At 46.9% G+C, this 19,894-nt stretch overlaps 1 protein-coding gene and 1 pseudogene across 1 annotated transcript; both read right to left on the reverse strand.

Annotated features, from left to right (window-relative positions):
• Nucleotides 1-3,828: 3,828 nt before the first annotated feature.
• On the reverse strand, nucleotides 3,829-8,396 carry LOC149336228 (acyl-coenzyme A thioesterase 13-like; annotated as a pseudogene).
• A 1,184-nt stretch (nucleotides 8,397-9,580) lies between these two features.
• Nucleotides 9,581-17,162, reverse strand: LOC149336229 (acyl-coenzyme A thioesterase 13-like). The gene is made up of 3 exons (XM_089554099.1): nucleotides 16,122-17,162; nucleotides 13,372-13,562; nucleotides 9,581-9,740 (listed from the first exon to the last, which is right to left on the reverse strand). Exons 1-3 carry the CDS (start codon nucleotides 16,188-16,190, stop codon nucleotides 9,581-9,583), a joined length of 420 nt encoding a protein of 139 aa, XP_089410225.1. The 5' UTR covers nucleotides 16,191-17,162.
• Between the last annotated feature and the right edge of the window lie 2,732 nt (nucleotides 17,163-19,894).

Raw genomic sequence — 19,894 nt, forward strand, 5'->3', positions numbered from 1 at the left:
TTCCCAGTGCTCGTTTATTAGTATAGTCACACTCTCTATCTGGTCGTCAGTGAGGTTTCCGATCATGACATTTGTCACTTGATCTTTGCTGGGTACCATGCTCCTCGTGAATGACTTGGCAGCCGTGTATACCTCCTGTTATTGAATCATTCAGCTTCGAGTTCCTTGACCCTGAGCATATACCATGGCACAGGGCGGCACCTGCGTGTTCTCCACGTACTTTGGGGAAAGCCTGTAATCTGGACGTTCGTTCCCTGAAAGTTGTGCATGATGCATGATATACTGTGTATGAGCAACGCCCATGCTTTGGTGCTTCCCAAGTTGCCGTTAAGTCCATCGCAGATCTGGTTCCAATTATCCCTAAGTAAGCTTGTGGTGTGGTCTTCTATCTCCTTGTCAATTTGAGCTACCTTAACTTTGTTTTTGTGGCTTCCATCGTTTCGACAGCACCCTTTATGAGCTTCCTGTAGATGTAGCAAGCGCTTGTCCACCAGTGGAAACCTATCATTAACGTCTAGTTCCTTCGTGTTGTCCCTGCGGTCTTCGGCGTTTGGCCCACTTTTCGAGGTCAGCTATCGCGGTTCCTCCACATTTTTGCGTAGTTTTTCCCAATCTTTGATTATTGCCTTTCTCTGGATTCTGCTAAACTTTGTGTTAGTTGTGTTTGAATCCCGTAGCGGTCGCTTCTTAAGTTTTGTCCAGTGTTGGACCATTCGCAATCTGTGATATTACGAATGGGCTAGTCCCTGTTGACATGCTGTTTCCCCTTCAATCGGGTACCTGACGTCAGCGATGATGTACAGCTCGTGTCCGTCTGCTCCGTCTAAGATCGTTTTTCCTTTCTTCGTGCCGAGCTTGTAACCTCACTCCTTGTGCGGAGCATTGAAATTTCATACAATCACGAGGTAGCTGTCTTTTGACAGGCCGACAACTGCTCTAATGATTTCGCTGAAGTGTCTTCTTGCGCTGTGGTGAACATACTTTAAGTACGAACACGCTCTTATGCCCACAATTCTTAGGCATGGCCTCCATTAAAACATGTTCAATGTCTTCTGGCATTTATGCGTGACCCCCTTCTGGCATAGGATGGCCACTTTTCAAAATCTCTCACCTGCTACAATGTCGTCTTTGGCGAAGGGTTAGTTTCTTGCAGCACTGTTATCGTGGATGGGTGTTTATGCTGCATTACGTGTATATATTGAAATCAGTTTTATTCTAAATACCCCGCAATTACATTGCCATATTGTAGAGGTTTCTTCTGTTTTATCCATGTTGAGATTGTATTATTCTCCTGTGCCTAGTTCTTCGCCATGAAGATCTTCACACTCTCATTTAGGGTAATTAACATCTTCCAGTCTTCTCTTGTTTTGTCTTCTTAACAGTTCTGCTGTTCTCCGATCTGTCACGTTCAGCCTGTTCATGATGTTGTAGAGCCGCCATCACCATGCTCTGTTGCCCCTGTGTTTGTCGCGGCGGTTACTGCGTACATCTAGCTTCCGTAACCTGCAGTTATATGGCTACTTTCATCTGTGTGTTTGGCCTTCACGTGGGCCACTCTACCCCGTGTGATTCGCCTGTGTTTGTACTAAAGCTATTCTTTGCTTCTTTTTGTTATTTCATCTCTAAACGAAAGTCTCCTTTCGAGTCATTTGCCTGTTCGTCTTTTCTAGACCTTCAAATTTAGTCTGCATCAAATAGTCTAGAGCAGTCTGATAGCCGGGAGACTCGCTCCTAGACCGACTCACCTTCTTGACTTTTTTCTTCTATTTAGTCGCGGAAGCATCAAGAGAGTTCCCCCAGTTCTAGGAGTTGCCCCCACCATGGCTGGCATAGCTCGCACCCGGTATACCCGGAAAGTCGGCTTCCTTGAAGGGCGGCGGTCTCAGAAATCTGTTCCTTTCTCTTTCTTTCGGCTTCCTCGCTTCTGTACCACCGCGGCCTCCCGTGGTAATAGCTCACTTTTCTGTTATCGTTATTGTTGCTGTGGTGTGATCATTCCTTGTTGATTTTGCTGGCCCGTCCTCTCGGGACATCTGTTGCCTCCTATTGCACCCATGGAGTGAGCTTCACTGCGTCATTCGCACCAGGGCTCGCCACCCTCGTGACCCTGGACGTTTGTGACCCTGGACGTTTGCACGTTTGTGCACCGTGTACTGCGTAATGGGTTGTAGCTGCGAGCAGACATCTGACCGGTGTCCCTGCAGGGGCATCTGAAGCACACCTGTTTCGCTGGCTCGTGAAGGTACAGCCTTTGTCAAAAGTTTGGAGCCCAGGGGGTTGGCTTCTGAGCCTCACTTTGTGGTTCGTGATGCATCTGCAGGGCTCAAAATTTCCTCTGGGTAAGAAGATTTCTGGTTCTGCCTCCTTCAATGAGTAAGACTTCCCAGAATGCTTCAGGATAGTCCCACTGCAAGGCTAAGAAGTAAACCCCCTGGGCTCTAAACTTTTGACAAAGACTGTACATTCTGTACAGCACTCAACACTGCCCCGAGCTGTCCGTCGAATGTGATGGGCGCTGGCTCCAACTTCACGAGCATTATTGCATAGACCTCTCGAATTCCCGGGCGTTGCCACTCGGATGTGGTTCGGGTGTCTTGAGGGGTGCCGGCCATGACTCCGTGCACCACTCCCCTGACATTTACTTGGGCCGTCGAGTGGTAGGCATTGAAATCAAATTGTCTCCGAGGCACAGCTTCCTTCACTTTTGTAGTGCTTCCGCCTTCGCTCTATCTGGTGTCCCAACTATTATTATGTTTGAGACAGCTTTGCAAGCTACAGGTGCAAGCTACAGGTGCAAAGGGTGCGGCTCAATACTCTGCTGAGCAGAAACCACCACCTGCGCCTTCAGCAAGGTCGTATTTAGAAAGCAGGTCTCTGCGGCATGGCGGTGTAGCGATTCTACTTCCGCAGATATACAGTCGTGAGAAATCTTAGAGGGAACAAGGTCTGAGCATTCATTTATTGATTACTCCGTAATTATGCGAGACAAGCCCAGCTTGTTCTGTTTTCTAAGTTGTCTTCCTATTGGCGTATGATATCAAGAAGTAAGTTCCAAATTTAGTGGAGAACTAACGCGAAAATCTGCTATTTTGTGCAAAACGTTTGTTCATTGTCATTATGCTCACCATTGTACAAATACAATCTACTTAGAATGTAAACTGGGAGGTACAAACCTGGGCGCCTGGCTCAGGCCTAATCGCGTCTCGCACAACGCGCATGCGCAGATCGTACGCGCCGTGCCTCGCGCGTCGCCCGACCCTCATTGCCGTCAGGTGGCACGCGCTGTCGCGAGACGCCGTCAAACACATCGAAACGCCTTTCATCGAAACGCTATGTGCGAGTCTATGTAGAAGTTATTTGTAGTTAAAATGTAATGCGCGGTAGCAATTCTTACACTGCATGGGTGGGAGGTTCGATCATCCCATGAAATGTCTATTCATTTGGAAAGTAGTGCTACTAGGTAACTTTCTTCACTTCGGCTCTGTCTTCGAGCACTCGTTCTTCGCGATAAACACCCCAAAAGGACCAGAATGAAAGCTGTACCTTCATCCGGCTTACTCTGAAAAAGATGTGCTCTCTATTTTCTGCAACTGCACATTTCTCATCCGTAGCAGGAATTCACATTGCGGGTTGATGAATGAACAAGGAATGCGAAGTAAGATAAAACGAGGAGGCGTTCGTAGTGCGTAATCCTATTACAGTGATATATTTAGGGATATATTAATAATCAGATTTCTAGTAATATGCGTTGTGGGGTTAGTTGGTTCATGCTCAGATTTCTTTTATGCGCACAGAAAGACGACACAATAAGACAAGGTAGACAGGACGGAGCGCAATATATTATATATTAATAAATTTCCCAACAGAAAAAAAAGCTTTTAAACACGCCTTGCACGAAAATTCTACTCAGCAATTTGCGGAGGCAGAACAAGTATCGTTGATTTCGACAAGAGGAACGTGGTGTGCGTTCCTTGAACGAGCAGCTGCTTGGTGGATTTGTCGGAAATGTCCATTTCGATTAAAACGGTTTTCTTTCAGGTGTGGGTGACACGGGAGTCCATGACGATGACGCTGTCAAGTATCGCAGGCGCGAGGAATCTGTAATAGGCAATTTCACCAGGTCAAAAACACTTAAAATGGCAACGAAAACAACCAAGCCAATCAGCCATGCAGATGTGGATTTGACATGTAGGGTCACGGGCAAGGGGAAAATGCTTCAGTGATTTAACTGCGCTTGCATCAAGAGTGTAAAAAAAGAGGAAGGGCGCGCCGCGGTGGCGCCCAGGGGTGGCCCACGCGAAGCGCGGTGTTGACGGGCCTAGTGAAGCTTTTCGCTTCAAAATTGGCAGTGGCTCAGCTCAGCTTTGCCAGGATATACGTAGCGAGACTACCTTGGCGTCTCCGCTTGGCAAGACGTTCTTCTCTTTGTTCAGGCGTCTCCGACGCCCATTCACGCGCGGCGTCGGCGGGCGTAGTCGGGCCGGCGCTGCTGCTCGCGTGACGTCGGCGGCGAACTCTGACGTCATGCGCCACGAACCTGCTCCTTCTCTCCGGTTTCGCGCATGCGCACTATCGGCCTCACAGGCTCAAGGCGAGATGCTCGAATGGGTAGCGTAGTGTAGCTCTCGCTACAAAAACTCGGAAATAGTTGCACACGTAGGCGCAGTTTGACGTATAAATTCCACGACGTTGGGTTTAAGTAAACAATGAGATCTCAAAACCCTTTCTTTTCCTGGAGACGCTGCCTACCATGCTACAAATGGCTGTATTTAGTAAGTCTTCGTTAAATGTGTGTGGACCAAGAGCTAAGTCGTTTAAAATTTAATTCAATACACTATAATTAAGTCAATTGAACACACTTTTTAATAATATGAGCCTCACTCAAGTGTTTCATAACTTAGTGTAATTTTTTTGCGAAACTAATCAAAGTTTTTAGGTAAAATACGAACAAAACTTGCAAACGTATGCTTGTAATAAATAAGAAAACATTTTAAACCACCCTGGAATAAACAAAATGTCGGCCTATGCAATAGTAAACAATCCTAAAAATCAAAGCTCTAGCTCGTTCAGTACTCCGGCTGGAAAATAAGGGCATTGTTGCTGGGCACGTTATTGGGCGAAACCACAGAGATCATACTTTCACTAAAGACGGAGCATTTATAAACTGTAGGAGCGGCCAAAACAAAAATGAAGTAGCTATTGCAGGTGTCGCCATCATCGGCCGCAAAGCAAACTGCTTCTCTTGGCACTGTATTTTTATGCGCAGATCGAAGAGGCTAGGCTGCACTGCCATTCACTTTAAAACGGTGATCACGGAGCCCTTTTCTGTGCAGAGGTCACAATAATTTCAACAGCGCAAGCTACACATGGACACGGGACGAGAAAACACACACACGAGCGCTCGTGTGTGTGTTTTCTCGTCCCGTCTCCGTGTGTAGCTTGCGCTGTTGAAATTTTTATCAGTGAGCAACTAGCCCGTCAGCACACTCTGTTCAAGAGGTCACAAGTTCGCATCCATGGCGGAAAAATTTTTAAATGCTTTTTTCTCGCCGCAAACGCCTGCTTTGCTGCCGGCCAAACATCAACATACACAGAAAGAGCTACGGAACCGAACTAACGACAAAGATTGGTTGGGTAGTCGTCAGTGTTCCTTTAACCACTTTTCCAAATAATTAGTTCTGATCGCACGTCGTACCTTGAACGTAAGCGGCTGTAATCTCTCTCTTAAAAAAAAAAAAATACGGACGAGGCCTGCTTCCAACACAAGAGAATTCGTCCGCATAATTACCCTTTCACACATCTACCACCGACACGAATGTAGAAATATGTTTCCACGTTTTGTTTCTTTCACGACACAACTAAGACGGTTACCACGCGAGCCATTACCAGCAGATCATTAGGCGAGTACCTGGCCTTCAGGTCCATGCTAACAAGAGGCGTGTCGGCCCCGTACAGCGTGCAGGCCGTGGCCCATGTGTAGAGGTCAAGAAGGGCGAACGCCATGCCGCTGTGCAGAGTGCCGTGCAGGTCGCAGTGTTCCTTGTCCAACCGCAGCTCGAACCGAGCGGCCCGGTATTCCGGCAAACCCAGGGGCTGCACCTACGTACAGTGTTTCGTACGTTCTGACATTATCGTCTGTTTATTATGTTCTTTGTTCACGCGCTTCAGCTGAAATTGAGCAGCATATTGTTACTTCTAATGCCCGTTCTTAGTTGACGAAATAACTCATTATCAATTTGAAACATATTCATTCACTCGAGCCCGTTAATATAAACAAGCCTGTTGTTTCCTTGTTGGGTCAGCTTTCGACCAGTTCAAAAAGTGCGGTATGTTTTTGGTACAGTGCCCAGTCTGTGTTGAAGCTATAGAACTAATTATCACAATGAAAAGGATTTCACCATTACAACGCCACTGATACTCACAAGCCTTTTGGGTCCCTCCACCAGCAATCATAGAAATGTCCCACGCATTACATTTTATCTTATCTCCGCAACCCTCCTCAACCCCCCCCTCCCCCCTTTCAACACACTCTGCATTCTTCCATCTCTCTGCTCCATCTCAATTTTTATGGCCGCTATCTTCGTTTTCTGGGCACTTTTTCTACGTATACACATTTTACGTGGGCTTTCTTCTCCCACGCCCCGCGCAGAATAGTATAAATATATGGGGAATAATATAACGTAATTTTAACTGAAAGTTCACGAGCTCATTCGGCAACTTCGTTTCATTCTAACTGTAATTTCTTTATCCAGTTTTATGTCGATTCGCATATGACCGTCATACTGAGTGGATCCACTCAGTATGACGGTCATAAGCGAATCGCTATAAAACTGGATAAAAGAAAATCACAAGTAGAATGAAACGAATTCGTTGCCACATCACCAACTCCTGAAAGAGATAACGCATAACGCTGCTCTTTTTGACGCCGGAAAAAGCTTTATTAAAAAGGGCCTGTCTCCCTCCTTTGTTTTTTTTTTTTATCATTTACCAGACACGCCAGCTGTTCCCGTATTTTTCAGTTACAGCACGCTTGCGATTTCTGCCGTTTCGATCACCGCAACACCTGCGGTAGCATTTCGGGGAAACGCCCTCATATCCGCCCGTTGTTGCAAATGTTGGTCAGACACAGAAACAGCTGCGAAACGACAGACCAACGCAAAAACCTTTATCGGAGGAAGTTGAAATGTAAAGGTATGCAGCGGCTCCTTCACAGTACGCACTGTAATGCGATTTCAAATATACAGTACCCCACAAAAAGAAAACCTGCAAGAAACCTATAAAACATCAGAACGTAATACATTTTGTGTAGAGTGTGCCTGAGAGTCAAGTAATAGCGCCTCTTTCGGAGGAAAGCTGAACGCAAGAAACAGTAAGGACGTCTCAGCGACACTTCTGTTTTCGACACTACCCTGGCCTATATATCACGTAGGTCCAGATCCTCAGAAAGATTTAAAAAAAAAATTACCTCAGTTCTTACTCCTGCTAAGCTCTACCCATATAGGCTCCTCATATATGCAGTGCCCGGTGGCACTGTCCACACCATTCCTTCAGCATTCCTCTCCGCCCTCCTGTGATGCATGGCTAGCGTCGGCATAACTGGAGCATCGGCTCCTTGGTGCTGTGAACCGCGGATATTAAGGCGAAAGCCTTTAATGGCTCATACTGTCGTCCGTTAACAGAGCGTGTCACACGCGTTTAACTCGGTAACTACAAAAGACAGAAGAAAACCAGTGGTTGCTTCAGATATAGGAGGAAAAAATGAACCTAGAAGCCAAGTTTGATGACCGTAGATTAATTGGCTAATTATATATAGTAAACAATGTCGAAATTGCGTCGAAATAGCGCAGACGTCGATATAGCCATGGGAACGGTGTGACGTCACATCCACCGGAAGTCGTCGCGTCATAGTGAAAATTGTCACAGAATGGTCGGGAAAACGTCGTATTTGGGTCATATTAGATGAAAAAAATTGTAATCAAGCGTAATGAACACTTAAGATCTCCGAAAGATGTATAATTCGGGTATCGACATAGCCACGGGAAACGTGTGACGTCACATCCATCGGAAGTCGTCACGACATAGTGTCCCCGGCTTTCGCCACTCAACACTTTAGTTGACAAAGTGTCCTCTCAATTTTTTGGACACTTAGTGAGTGTTTAGTAAAATGATTTCTCTCTCTATCTCAACGAAACACGCGTTATGCCTTAGCTGCGTGCTTTTGGTAATAGCCCATAAAACGTCACGTCCTGAGAAAAAAATGCCGATAATGCGACAAGCCTTCGGTAAACTAATGCCCTAAAAGCAAGACAATAAAATGAAAGCTGTACCTTGTCGACAATGGTTGTCGTGAAGTGAAGCTTCTTCAGGATGGCGATTGCGTTTCTTACTCGTTGCATGCTTATCACAGTAAATTTCAGTGCAAATCTTTTACGATGCCTTAAACACGACTTTGTGCCGGATGTGTTTAGGGATGGCTTATCTGCTTCAAACTGCGGCTCAGTAGTGCATGTGTTTGAAGGCGCAGGGTCGCAGACAGCAGTCACCTGCACGGCCTCCGGCAGCTGAAAAGCGCAGGCAAATGTTGCTGACAGGACGCAGCCCGTTCGTTCGACTGAATTTCAGTTTATCCAGAGACTGAGAGATTTGAAACTGACATGCAAACAGAAAGCTGTGTTAGCTAGTGCTTAGCTTGCCGTGGGAGGCTTCGAAGTGTAAGTGTCGGCTTGTGCCGACTACGAAGCAGAGGAAATGGGAAGCGTGTAATAAAAACTATGGGGGGCACTTTGGCAGCCTAAAGTGCGCTAGGCGAAAGCCTTTGTCGCGCTACTTTGACTGCCAATGACTGCCTATGTTTGTTGCGGCTGCACCACTTGGGAGCCATCCTCCTCCACTAGCTGCCGCAGACCGAAGGACGACGGAGCAGCGCTCGACGCCGCAGGGCCGACAGCTCCACCTGTAGACGAAGATGACGTCACCTTTTGGCAGCTGCGCTCGTCGATGAGTCACCCCAAGCGCTGGATGTAACGCCGGACGGACGGACGGGAGAATGAGGAATAAGCCATTAAAGGCTTTCGCCTTAAAAAGAGTTGTTATTGTCTGGGTATTACAGCAACACACACCGCCCCCGTCACAAAACATCCTAAATAGACGCCCCAGACGTGGTCAGTGCCTGTTGCTACTTATGATGATGATAGCGATTTCTTTATGGCGCAAGAGAATCTGTGGCTAAAGAGCGCCATGGCGCTCATATATATATATATATATATATATATATATATATATATATATATATATATATATATATATATATATATATATGAATGGTCATCATTAAAAGTGCGATTCTTTCCTAAAATAGTAAGTACGTATGATGAAAAGACGATCTCCAAGCAGAGAATGCAGGCGTTATTTAGTCTAGTAATCAGTGCACAGGCCTTCTAGATCTGCAGCAGGCGACGTGTGTGCCCTGACTCTTCTCGAACAGTATGATGTCCTCGCAGATTTTTTTCTAGTGTAAATCCTATCGGTTAGCACACATGCTTTTACATACAAGATGACATAGACATCATATAATTTTTTTTTATTTTGGCAATACGAAGAGTGTGTTCGTTCCTTGAACAAGCAATTTTCTTGTCGCCTTATCAAGAATGCCCGTTTCCGTAAAGATACTTCGCTTTCCCAGGTGAGTGAGGCGAGTGTCGATGAGGATGACGTCACCGAGCTTCGCGGGAGCTAGGAACCTGCAAAAAGGTGTTGTGTTTTAAGCCCTCGGAAAGTGTCCGAAAAACCAACACGTTAATGTCGTTTATCGAAGAAATGACAAAAGCTATTGATTACAGGGTTATAATTTACAATAAAGGTGACGACAAACATCCAGAACATTACAGGTGGGCTATCTAACCTCCTAGTGTTAACGTTCCTGTTTGAAGTCAGTCTCATGCTGCTTTTTTTACTTTTTTTAGTAAAGGAAATGACGCAGTATCTGTCTCACATATCACGATGGACACCTGAACCGCCCCGAAGGGAAGGGAGGAAGGTGGGAGTGAAAGAAGAGAAAGAGGTGCCGCAGCGGAGGTCTCCGGAATAATTTCGACCACCTGGGGATCCTTAACGTGCACTGACATCGTACAGCACAAGGGCGCCTTTTGCGTTCCGCCTCCATCTAAACGCGGCCGCCGCGGTCGGGTTCGAACCCGGGTACTCCGGATCGGTAGACGAGCGCCTTAATCACTGAGCCATGGGGACGGGGCTCATGCTGCTGCAATAACTAGGTACGGGGAAATGACGGCCGCTGCAACTGCCTCATTGTCGGTGGACACCTCAACCGCGCTGTGAAGAAAGAATGAAAAAATGAGTGAAAGAAGCAAAATTCGTCAGATACACTTAGGATTGCTTACGTGTGGGAATGCGAAAGCATTACAGCGTACTCCTCTTTTACTCCTTTATGTTTAGAGTGTAACCTCCAACTTGACTAGCTTATGTTAGCTATTTGAAACGAGAAATCGTATGACACCAGTCCAATTTGGTACGAATGTTGTCGGGAAACCTGTCGCCACATGGGGGTCGGCCAGTGGCGAGTATATATATATATATATATATATATATATATATATATATATATATATATATATATATATATATATATAAATTACATGCGCAGGATTGTCTGAAGTGGGGGCTCTCGGCTTGCTGTGTGCATTACACGGCCGCTTGTTTTTGTCACCCGATTTTTTCTATACACACACATATATACATGCATATATATAGACACATGCAGCCAGCTTTTCTCGTAATGGGTTAGTAATGCTCCCCATTAGAAGCGAAAGAGATGCCCTAGTGGAGTAGGACCCCACCCAAAGGCTCGCACAACTCCCCCTCACTTTAATAGTTTTTCCTTCCCTCCCTCCCTCTCTTCCTTTCCTTCTTTCTTTCTTTCCGTCTTTCCTTCTTTCTTTCCTTCTTTCTTTCCTTCTTTCTTTCCTTCTTTCTTTCCTTCTTTCCTTCTTTCCTTCTTTCTTTCCTTCTTTCTTTCCTTCTTTCTTTCCTTCTTTCTTTCCTTCTTTCTTTCCTTCTTTCTTTCCTTCTTTCCTTTTTTCCTTCTTTCCTTTTTTCCTTCTTTCCTTCTTTCTTTCCTTCTTTCCTTCTTTCCTTCTTTCTTTCTTTCCTTCTTTCCTTCTTTCTTTCTTTCCTTCTTTCTTTCTTTCCTTCTTGCTTTCTTTCTTTCCTTCTTTCCTTCTCTCCTTCTTTCCTTCTTTCCTTCTCTCCTTCTTTCCTTCTTTCCTTTTTTCTTGCTTTCTTTCTTTCTTGCTTTCTTTCTTTCCTTCTTTCTTTCTTTCCTTCTTTCCTTCTTTCCTTCTTTCTTTCTTTCCTTCTTTCTTTCTTTCCTTCTTTCCTTCTTTCTTTCTTTCCTTCTTTATTTCCTTCTTTATTTCCTTCTTTCTTTCTTTCCTTTTTTCTTTCCTTCTTTATTTCCTTCTTTCCTCCTTTTCTTTCCTTCCTTCTTTCTTTCCTTCTTTCCTTCTTTCTTTCTTTCCTTCTTTCCTTCTTTCCTTCTTTCTTTCCTTCTTTCCTTCTTTCTTTCTGTCCTTCTTTCTTGCTTTCTTTCTTGCTTTCTTTCCTTCTTTCTTTCCTTCTTTCTTTCCTTCTTTCCTTCCTTCTTGCCTTCTTTCCTTCTTTCTTTCTTTCCTTCTTTCCTTCTTTCCTGCTTTCCTTCTTTCCTTCTTTCCTTCTTTCCTTCTTTCTTTCCTTCTTTCTTTCCTTCTTTCCTTCTTTCCTTCTTTCTTTCTTTCTCTCTTTCTTTCCTTCTTTCCTTCTTTGCTTCTTTCCTTCTTTCCTTCCTTCTTTCCTTCTTTCCTTCTTTCTTTCTTTGCTTCTTTCCTTCTTTCCTTCCTTCTTTCCTTCTTTCCTTCTTTCTTTCTTTCCTTCTTTCTTTCTTTCCTTCTTTCTTGCTTTCTTTCTTGCTTTCTTTCTTGCTTTCTTGCTTTCTTTCTTGCTTTCTTGCTTTCTTTCTTGCTTTCTTGCTTTCTTGCTTTCTTTCTTGCTTTCTTGCTTTCTTGCTTTCTTTCTTTCCTTCTTGCTTTCCTTCTTTCTTGCTTTCTTTCTTTCCTTCTTTCTTGCTTTCTTTCTTGCTTTCTTGCTTTCTTTCTTGCTTTCTTGCTTTCTTTCTTGCTTTCTTTCTTGCTTTCTTTCTTGCTTCCTTTCTTTCCTTCTTTCTTTCCTTCTTTCTTTCCTTCTGTCTTGCTTCCTTTCTTTCCTTCTTTCTTTCCTTCTTTCTTTCCTTCTGTCTTGCTTTCTTTCTTGCTTTCTTTCTTTCCTTCTTTCTTTCCTTCTGTCTTGCTTTCTTTCTTGCTTTCTTTCTTTCCTTCTTTCTTGCTTTCTTTCTTTCCTTCTTTCTTGCTTTCTTTCTTGCTTTCTTTCTTGCTTTCTTTCTTACTTTCTTGCTTTCTTTCTTGCTTTCTTTCTTGCTTTCTTTCTTGCTTTCTTTCTTGCTTTCTTGCTTTCTTTCTTGCTTTCTTTCTTGCTTTCTTTCTTGCTTTCTTTCTTGCTTTCTTGCTTTCTTTCTTGCTTTCTTTCTTGCTTTCTTTCTTGCTTTCTTTCTCTCTTTCTTGCTTTCTTTCTTGCTTTCTGTCTTGCTTTCTTTCTTTCTTTCTTTCTTTCTTTCTTTCTTGCTTTCTTTCTTGCTTTCTTTCTTGCTTTCTTTCTTTCTTTCTTTCTTTCTTTCTTTCTTGCTTTCTTTCTTGCTTTCTTTCCTTCTTTCTTTCTTTCTTTCTTTCTTCCTTTCTTTCTTGCTTTCTTTCTTGCTTTCTTGCTTTCTTTCTTGCTTTCTTTCTTTCTTGCTTTCTTTCTTGCTTTCTTTCTTGCTTTCTTTCTTGCTTTCTTTCCTGCTTTCTTTCTTTCTTGCTTTCTTTCTTGCTTTCTTGCTTTCTTTCTTGCTTTCTTTCTTGCTTTCTTTCTTCCTTGCTTCCTTCCTTGCTTTCTTTCTTTCTTTCTTTCTTTCTTTCTTTCTTTCTTTCTTTCTTTCTTTCTTTCTTTCTTTCTTTCTTTCTTTCTTTCTTTCTTTCTTTCTTTCTTTCTTTCTTTCTTTCTTTCTTTCTTTCTTTCTTCCTTTCTTCCTTTCTTCCTTTCCTTCTCTCTTTCTTTCTTTTTCTTTCTTTCTTTCTTCCTTTCTTCCTTTCTTTCTTTCTTCCTTTCCTTCTTTCTTTCTTCCTTTCTTCCTTCCTTCCTTGAGGGCTCGAGAACAATTTCTACCGCCTGAGGTTTTTTAACGCGGACTGACACATCACAGCACTCAGAGGTCGTTTGCGACTCGTTTCCCCCCGCCTTTGGCACGCTCTTGAGCATGCACTTTCAGACACGCATTTCATAGTGTACCTGGCCTGCAGGTTAACACTGACGAGTGGCCCGTCGTGGTCGTACAGCGCGCAAGCAGACATGCCGGCGTACAGATCAATCAGAGTGAACGTCACGCCGCTGTGCAGAATGCCGTGCAGGTCGCAGTGCTCCTTTCCGATCCGCATTTCGAACAGCATGCCTCCGCGCTGAGTCAAGCCCACGGGTTCCACCTGCACGGGAAGCCTCATCTGCACTCCTGGTCTCGAAGTTACGAAAACCAGAGGGCCCGAACTTTACATGTATACACAGTCGAACCTCGTTACAACGAAATAATGGATATAACGAAGGAGTGACGATTCCCTTTGAAGCTCGACCAACACGGGCTATAACGAAGTTCCGGCTATAACGAAGTGATCGCCGTGCTCCTTCAGCTTCGTTATAACGAGGTTCAACTGTAGCATTGACGCACCTGCGTCCGGTATTCGTATATATGCGCACGCGTGCAAACGAGATACAAAGAGAAAATTTAATTACCTATCGCGAGTGTTAAAGGTGCCGTTCGGCCGGAAACCGGGCGTCGGCGACGTTGTGATTGGAAAATCCTTATTGGTCGAGAGTGGTAGTGACGCAGGCAAGCTGTTTCACCGAAAAGAAAAAAGGTGGTTAAGCGGAATCGGACCGCTCTCCTCTGGGTCGGAAGCCGGGCACGCTACTGCTAAACCACTAAAGCTCTTTTTTTTTGTTCATTGCATGGATAAATTGGGTAAAGAAAAATCTGAATATGCTTATGCCACATAGTATCAGGCATACGTAATAGGAGCCCACCATACCCCCGCACGTCCCCACCTTCTTAAACATCAAAAGCCTGCGAGGCACACAATGCATCTAGTTAGGGTAGCCAGCTAAGGCCGCTCTTCCAGGGCAGCATATTGCCGCGAATGTTTGTAGTGTTTGTTCATTCTTCAAAGCTGCCGGCACGCCGCTTTATCGCTTTGTTTGTGATGCAAGACGCGCCTAGATTTATCTCGATTGATCGAATCCAGGCGGAGCCAACTCTAAGTTTTTCCAGAGTGTTCTAGTAACTTTCCAAGCTTTATCTCGAATGTTCGCTATCAGCTTTGAAAAGAGCACGGCCGAGAGCGACGGGCATTCTGTTCGACGGCGCAGGCTTGTTGCTACGCCGTCGCCGAGTGATTCAGTTCCTTGCGGGCGCAGCCCAAATAAAGAGTTTCGTTTAGGAGCCATTCTCGCTTTTTTCCTGTTCGCCGGACTGCAGTGACCACTACGTGACAATATCATTCCCGCACCAAAGCGCACTGCTCAGGGAACAAAGATTTTGATAACCACTTAGGTTTGGTTTTATGGGGTTTAACGTCCCAAAGCGACTAAGGCTATGAGAGACGCCGTAGAGGAGGGCTCCGGAAATTTCGACCACCTGGGGTTCTTCAACGTGCACTGACATCGCACAGTACACGGGCCTCTAGAATTTCTCCTCCAAAGAAATTCAACCACCGCGGCCGGGATCGAACCCGCGTCTTTTGGGTCAGCAGCCGAGCACCATAACCACTGAGGCACCGCGGCGGCGATGGACAACCACTTAAGAATGTTCATTCAGTGGCAAACAGAGGCCTTGTACGAGCACCTCACACCGCACAGTATGCGGATTACATTACAGTAACACTTAGTTAATTAGGGACACTAATTAGCGTCACCATTTAACATGGACCATGATGTGCAATAAAGCAATATGTGATGGCAACAGGCATGTCGATGTCTGCGAGAGGGTGCGCTAGGAGACCCCAATCGACCGTAAAATCATCATCATCAGCAGTCTGATTACGCGCACTGCAGGGCAAATGCCGCAAGGAGCTTATATCTCCAATTAACCCTGTCCTACGTGGCAGCTGCAGCCACCGTATGCCCGCTGACTTCTTAATCTCACCCGCCCACCTAACTTTCTCACGCCCCCTGCTACGTTTCCCTTTAATGCTATTGCGTCATACTATTAACGTGAAATTAGTTGTCCCCCCAAATTTTAATTCTATTTTGACGTCACGAATAGGGTTAGTTGCCTCTGTGAATTATTCCTTGCAGCACCAGCTACATGTCTCCAACCGCATGGGACGCTCGACATGTATATGGAAGTGAAAATAAGAACAGAGCAAAATCAAAGTACCTGCACATGTGTTGCTTCAACATTTAACCTCGACACACCCGTGTACTCAAAAACATGCCGCATGACTAACCAGAGTGAAGCCAAAAAAAGGAAAAAGCGGTTGGAAAGATTGCATGGCAGAATGAAACACGAAATACTTAGCGACACAGAATAATACAAAAGAAAGGACGCAGTTCTTGCCCAGCTGGTTTACCTCCAAAAAAAAAAGCGCATATATGAACATTTTGAAAGCATATTCACACTTAAAGAAAGCAGACAGAAATGCTGCAGGACTCAGCAATCAAACAGCATTAGAGTTATGCGGCCGGATGTCCGGTGCTTCGTATCGGTTGCTTCAAATCAAATTTAAGAGGTACGTTATAAAATATGGGCTAGTATTTTGTACCGATTCTACACCCACGCCCCCAACCGCACACCCATCATTTTCCTATTTTATTATTGGTTAGCCTGGCCCCTTGTAACACAGCCCCCGAGCGGCAATCCCTGCTAGCTAGTGCTGAGGTCAAAGGTGTTAAGCAGCAACGCCGGAGAAGCGAGAATTATTCCCGAAAAATTTCTTAGAAAACATTACTCCTAGTGACGAGTAAAAACTAAATAAAAATGCAATACGTACCTTGTCGACAATTCCCTTCATGTACGGCAGCCTGTTGACAATGCTAATCATGTTAGTGAGCCGTTGCATGTCTGTACGCTAACCAGAGACAGCGTGGTGCACTGAGCCACTAGCACGTTTAGCGTGTGCTAAACGTCGAATAGCGGACCCGACTGGGCATGGAGGAAGAAAAACTAGGAGGGACCATGACGTCACAATCTTGAAGCCTAGTCATAAAAAATATAATGGAAAGCATCATGGGAAATAGGCCCTCACGTGACAAGGCAGTGGTAGCTCTTAGCTGGATTTCGGTTTCGGTTTCGCTCTCTCGCTGTACGAGCAACTAGGCGACCATCTGCTTGCGTTCACTGACGGCTCCGTGGTGAGCGCAAACTGCTCGCTCGCCGCAGCGGCCACCATCCCCGAGCGACGCGTGCGCTGACTGCGGCGCAGTGGAGACACTTGGAGCACATGCTCCTTCGCTGTGCCGCTTCTGCAGTGCCGCGTCGCGAGATTCTCGCGGCCTGCAGGGCGCTGGGAATCATCCCGGACAGTCTCGAAGCGCTCCTGTGGCCGCGCGGCACTGCGCGCACCCGTGATATTCTAGCCTCTATACCCGTGACAGAACAGTGGTGAGCCTCTGTGCGTTCATCGAACAGGCGGGCTTGACTTCCCGCTCGCTCTTCGCCAGGTAGTGCACGCGTGACACGAACGCTCCGTGGGTGCTACCTCCGACGGTATACGCGGCCGGGCGCCCCACCCCGGCCGCTAGTGCAGTATGCCGCGCGCGCGATTAGTCCGAGACAGGACGCTACGAGCGCGCGGCTATGTATACATACAGTTTACTTCTTTTTGTAAGTGATTGTGCGCAGTGGCCGGGAGACCCCGCGCAGGGGCAGACGTAAAGCCGCCGGCACTCTCTCTCGACAGCGAGAGAGAGAGAAATACTTCACTGCTGAATTTCACGTCGGAACCGCCTATGTGCGCGCGCGTATTCGGCACGACTTGTGCCTTGAGAATAGCGGAGAACGGAGGGCCCATGGGCGGGCCGAAGTCCGCCTGCCCGAGAAATACAATCTTGCGCAGCGCGCCGGAGCGCTCGTTCAACACGTCCGTCCGCCGTGAGCGCTCTGGAAGCCGCTGCGCCTTTTTTTAGAGGCTCGTTTCTTCGCCTACTCTCGAGTTCTCCGCTCATAGCATGCGCTGAAATAAACGCTCCGTATGTGTGTATAACGACGAAAGGAATTCCTCTCCATTCTCTTTATGAACCACAGTTGAACAGTGACGAGGTCGCGGCCGCACCCTTTGATGAAAAGTTTACCCGCAGTTTTGTACAGTGCACCCAAAAACTCAAGAGTGTAATCAACAGAGACGCGGAGTCTTCAGACAACCTCGAGCTCGGTACGCATTCCGCCAAAGCGCTGCGCTGCGCTACTTCGGAGCACGGACGTTCACTAAAAAGCACCGCTGGCTGGCAGTCTGGTAACTGTGGAGGAGGGCCTATTTGCCATGAGTCAGTGCGCAAAAGGGCCCTCGGCAGCGGCGTCAGAGGAGGATGGCTTGCAGAGGCTGAGCGCACTCCCTCCTAGTTTTTTTTACCTCCATGCGACTGGGGAAGATCTGTGGCCTACTCCAACAGAGTTCCTTGGCCATGCCGGTTTAGAAACTCCCCGCAGAAACCATGCGTAAAAATCTGGCACTAAGATTGATCCAAAGCCGCTACATCAATAAACTGTCGCGCTACTCAAGCAACATTAATGCTAACTGCTTGGTGTTGCTCAAAAAGAGTCTTTGGCCGCAATATAAACTGACTTTGCGGTCGACAGATGGCGCCTCCGTCTGTTAATCTTCCATCTAATAAGCTAGGTGGCGCCCGTCATTACACCGTTTCAAAGCGGACGCTCATATACAACGTCCATCTGTCCGTTCTTAAACAACGCTGGCCACAGGCATGGAGGAAAATGGCCACAGGTGACGGCCGCGTTATAATTTTTAACTGCGACTTTCATAACTGACAAGATTACGCAGCTATCGGTCTGCCTACATGACAGAGAATAATTAGTAGGGCGTGACATCGCAGGCACACATATACATAAATGATGCGGACACATAAATTCCCCTTCGCCAGCTGTAACTGCGCAGTGCATGGAGGTAAAAAAACTAGGAGGGAGTGCGCTCAGCCTCTGCAAGCCATCCTCCTCTGACGCCGCTGCCGAGGGCCCTTTTGCGCACTGACTCATGGGAAATAGGCCCTCCTCCACAGTTACCAGACTGCCAGCCAGCGGTGCTTTTTAGTGAACGTCCGTGCTCCGAAGTAGCGCAGCGCAGCGCTTTGGCGGAATGCGTACCGAGCTCGAGGTTGTCTGAAGACTCCGCGTCTCTGTTGATTACACTCTTGAGTTTTTGGGTGCACTGTACAAAACTGCGGGTAAACTTTTCATCAAAGGGTGCGGCCGCGACCTCGTCACTGTTCAACTGTGGTTCATAAAGAGAATGGAGAGGAATTCCTTTCGTCGTTATACACACATACGGAGCGTTTATTTCAGCGCATGCTATGAGCGGAGAACTCGAGAGTAGGCGAAGAAACGAGCCTCTAAAAAAGGGCGCAGCGGCTTCCAGAGCGCTCACGGCGGACGGACGTGTTGAACGAGCGTTCCGGCGCGCTGCGCAAGATTGTATTTCTCGGGCAGGCGGACTTCGGCCCGCCCATGGGCCCTCCGTTCTCCGCTATTCTCAAGGCACAAGTCGTGCCGAATACGCGCGCGCACATAGGCGGTTCCGACGTGAAATTCAGCAGTGAAGTATTTCTCTCTCTCTCGCTGTCGAGAGAGAGTGCCGGCGGCTTTACGTCTGCCCCTGCGCGGGGTCTCCCGGCCACTGCGCACAATCACTTACAAAAAGAAGTAAACTGTATGTATACATAGCCGCGCGCTCGTAGCGTCCTGTCTCGGACTAATCGCGCGCGCGGCATACTGCACTAGCGGCCGGGGTGGGGCGCCCGGCCGCGTATACCGTCGGAGGTAGCACCCACGGAGCGTTCGTGTCACGCGTGCACTACCTGGCGAAGAGCGAGCGGGAAGTCAAGCCCGCCTGTTCGATGAACGCACAGAGGCTCACCACTGTTCTGTCACGGGTATAGAGGCTAGAATATCACGGGTGCGCGCAGTGCCGCGCGGCCACAGGAGCGCTTCGAGACTGTCCGGGATGATTCCCAGCGCCCTGCAGGCCGCGAGAATCTCGCGACGCGGCACTGCAGAAGCGGCACAGCGAAGGAGCATGTGCTCCAAGTGTCTCCACTGCGCCGCAGTCAGCGCACGCGTCGCTCGGGGATGGTGGCCGCTGCGGCGAGCGAGCAGTTTGCGCTCACCACGGAGCCGTCAGTGAACGCAAGCAGATGGTCGCCTAGTTGCTCGTACAGCGAGAGAGCGAAACCGAAACCGAAATCCAGCTAAGAGCTACCACTGCCTTGTCACGTGAGGGCCTATTTCCCATGATGCTTTCCATTATATTTTTTATGACTAGGCTTCAAGATTGTGACGTCATGGTCCCTCCTAGTTTTTCTTCCTCCATGGCGCAGTGACAGACCAGCTGGAGCGCTTATGCCCCACTGAATACAGGCTTCCGGTGGCGTACAGCGAACTTTGTGTAGGCAGTTCAGCGGGACGACTCGATGTAGGTCGAAACAGTATGCTTACGCGCGGCACACTAATGGGAGGTACGTGACAGGTGGGTTGGAAACTCGGGTAGCACAGCGCATAAAAATGATGTTATAAAAATGTTGCGTAAGTTGTAGT

Source organism: Amblyomma mixtum, chromosome 7 (genome assembly GCF_055824585.1).
Source record: "Amblyomma mixtum isolate Tamu chromosome 7, ASM5582458v1, whole genome shotgun sequence".
Classification (NCBI taxonomy): domain Eukaryota; kingdom Metazoa; phylum Arthropoda; class Arachnida; order Ixodida; family Ixodidae; genus Amblyomma; species Amblyomma mixtum.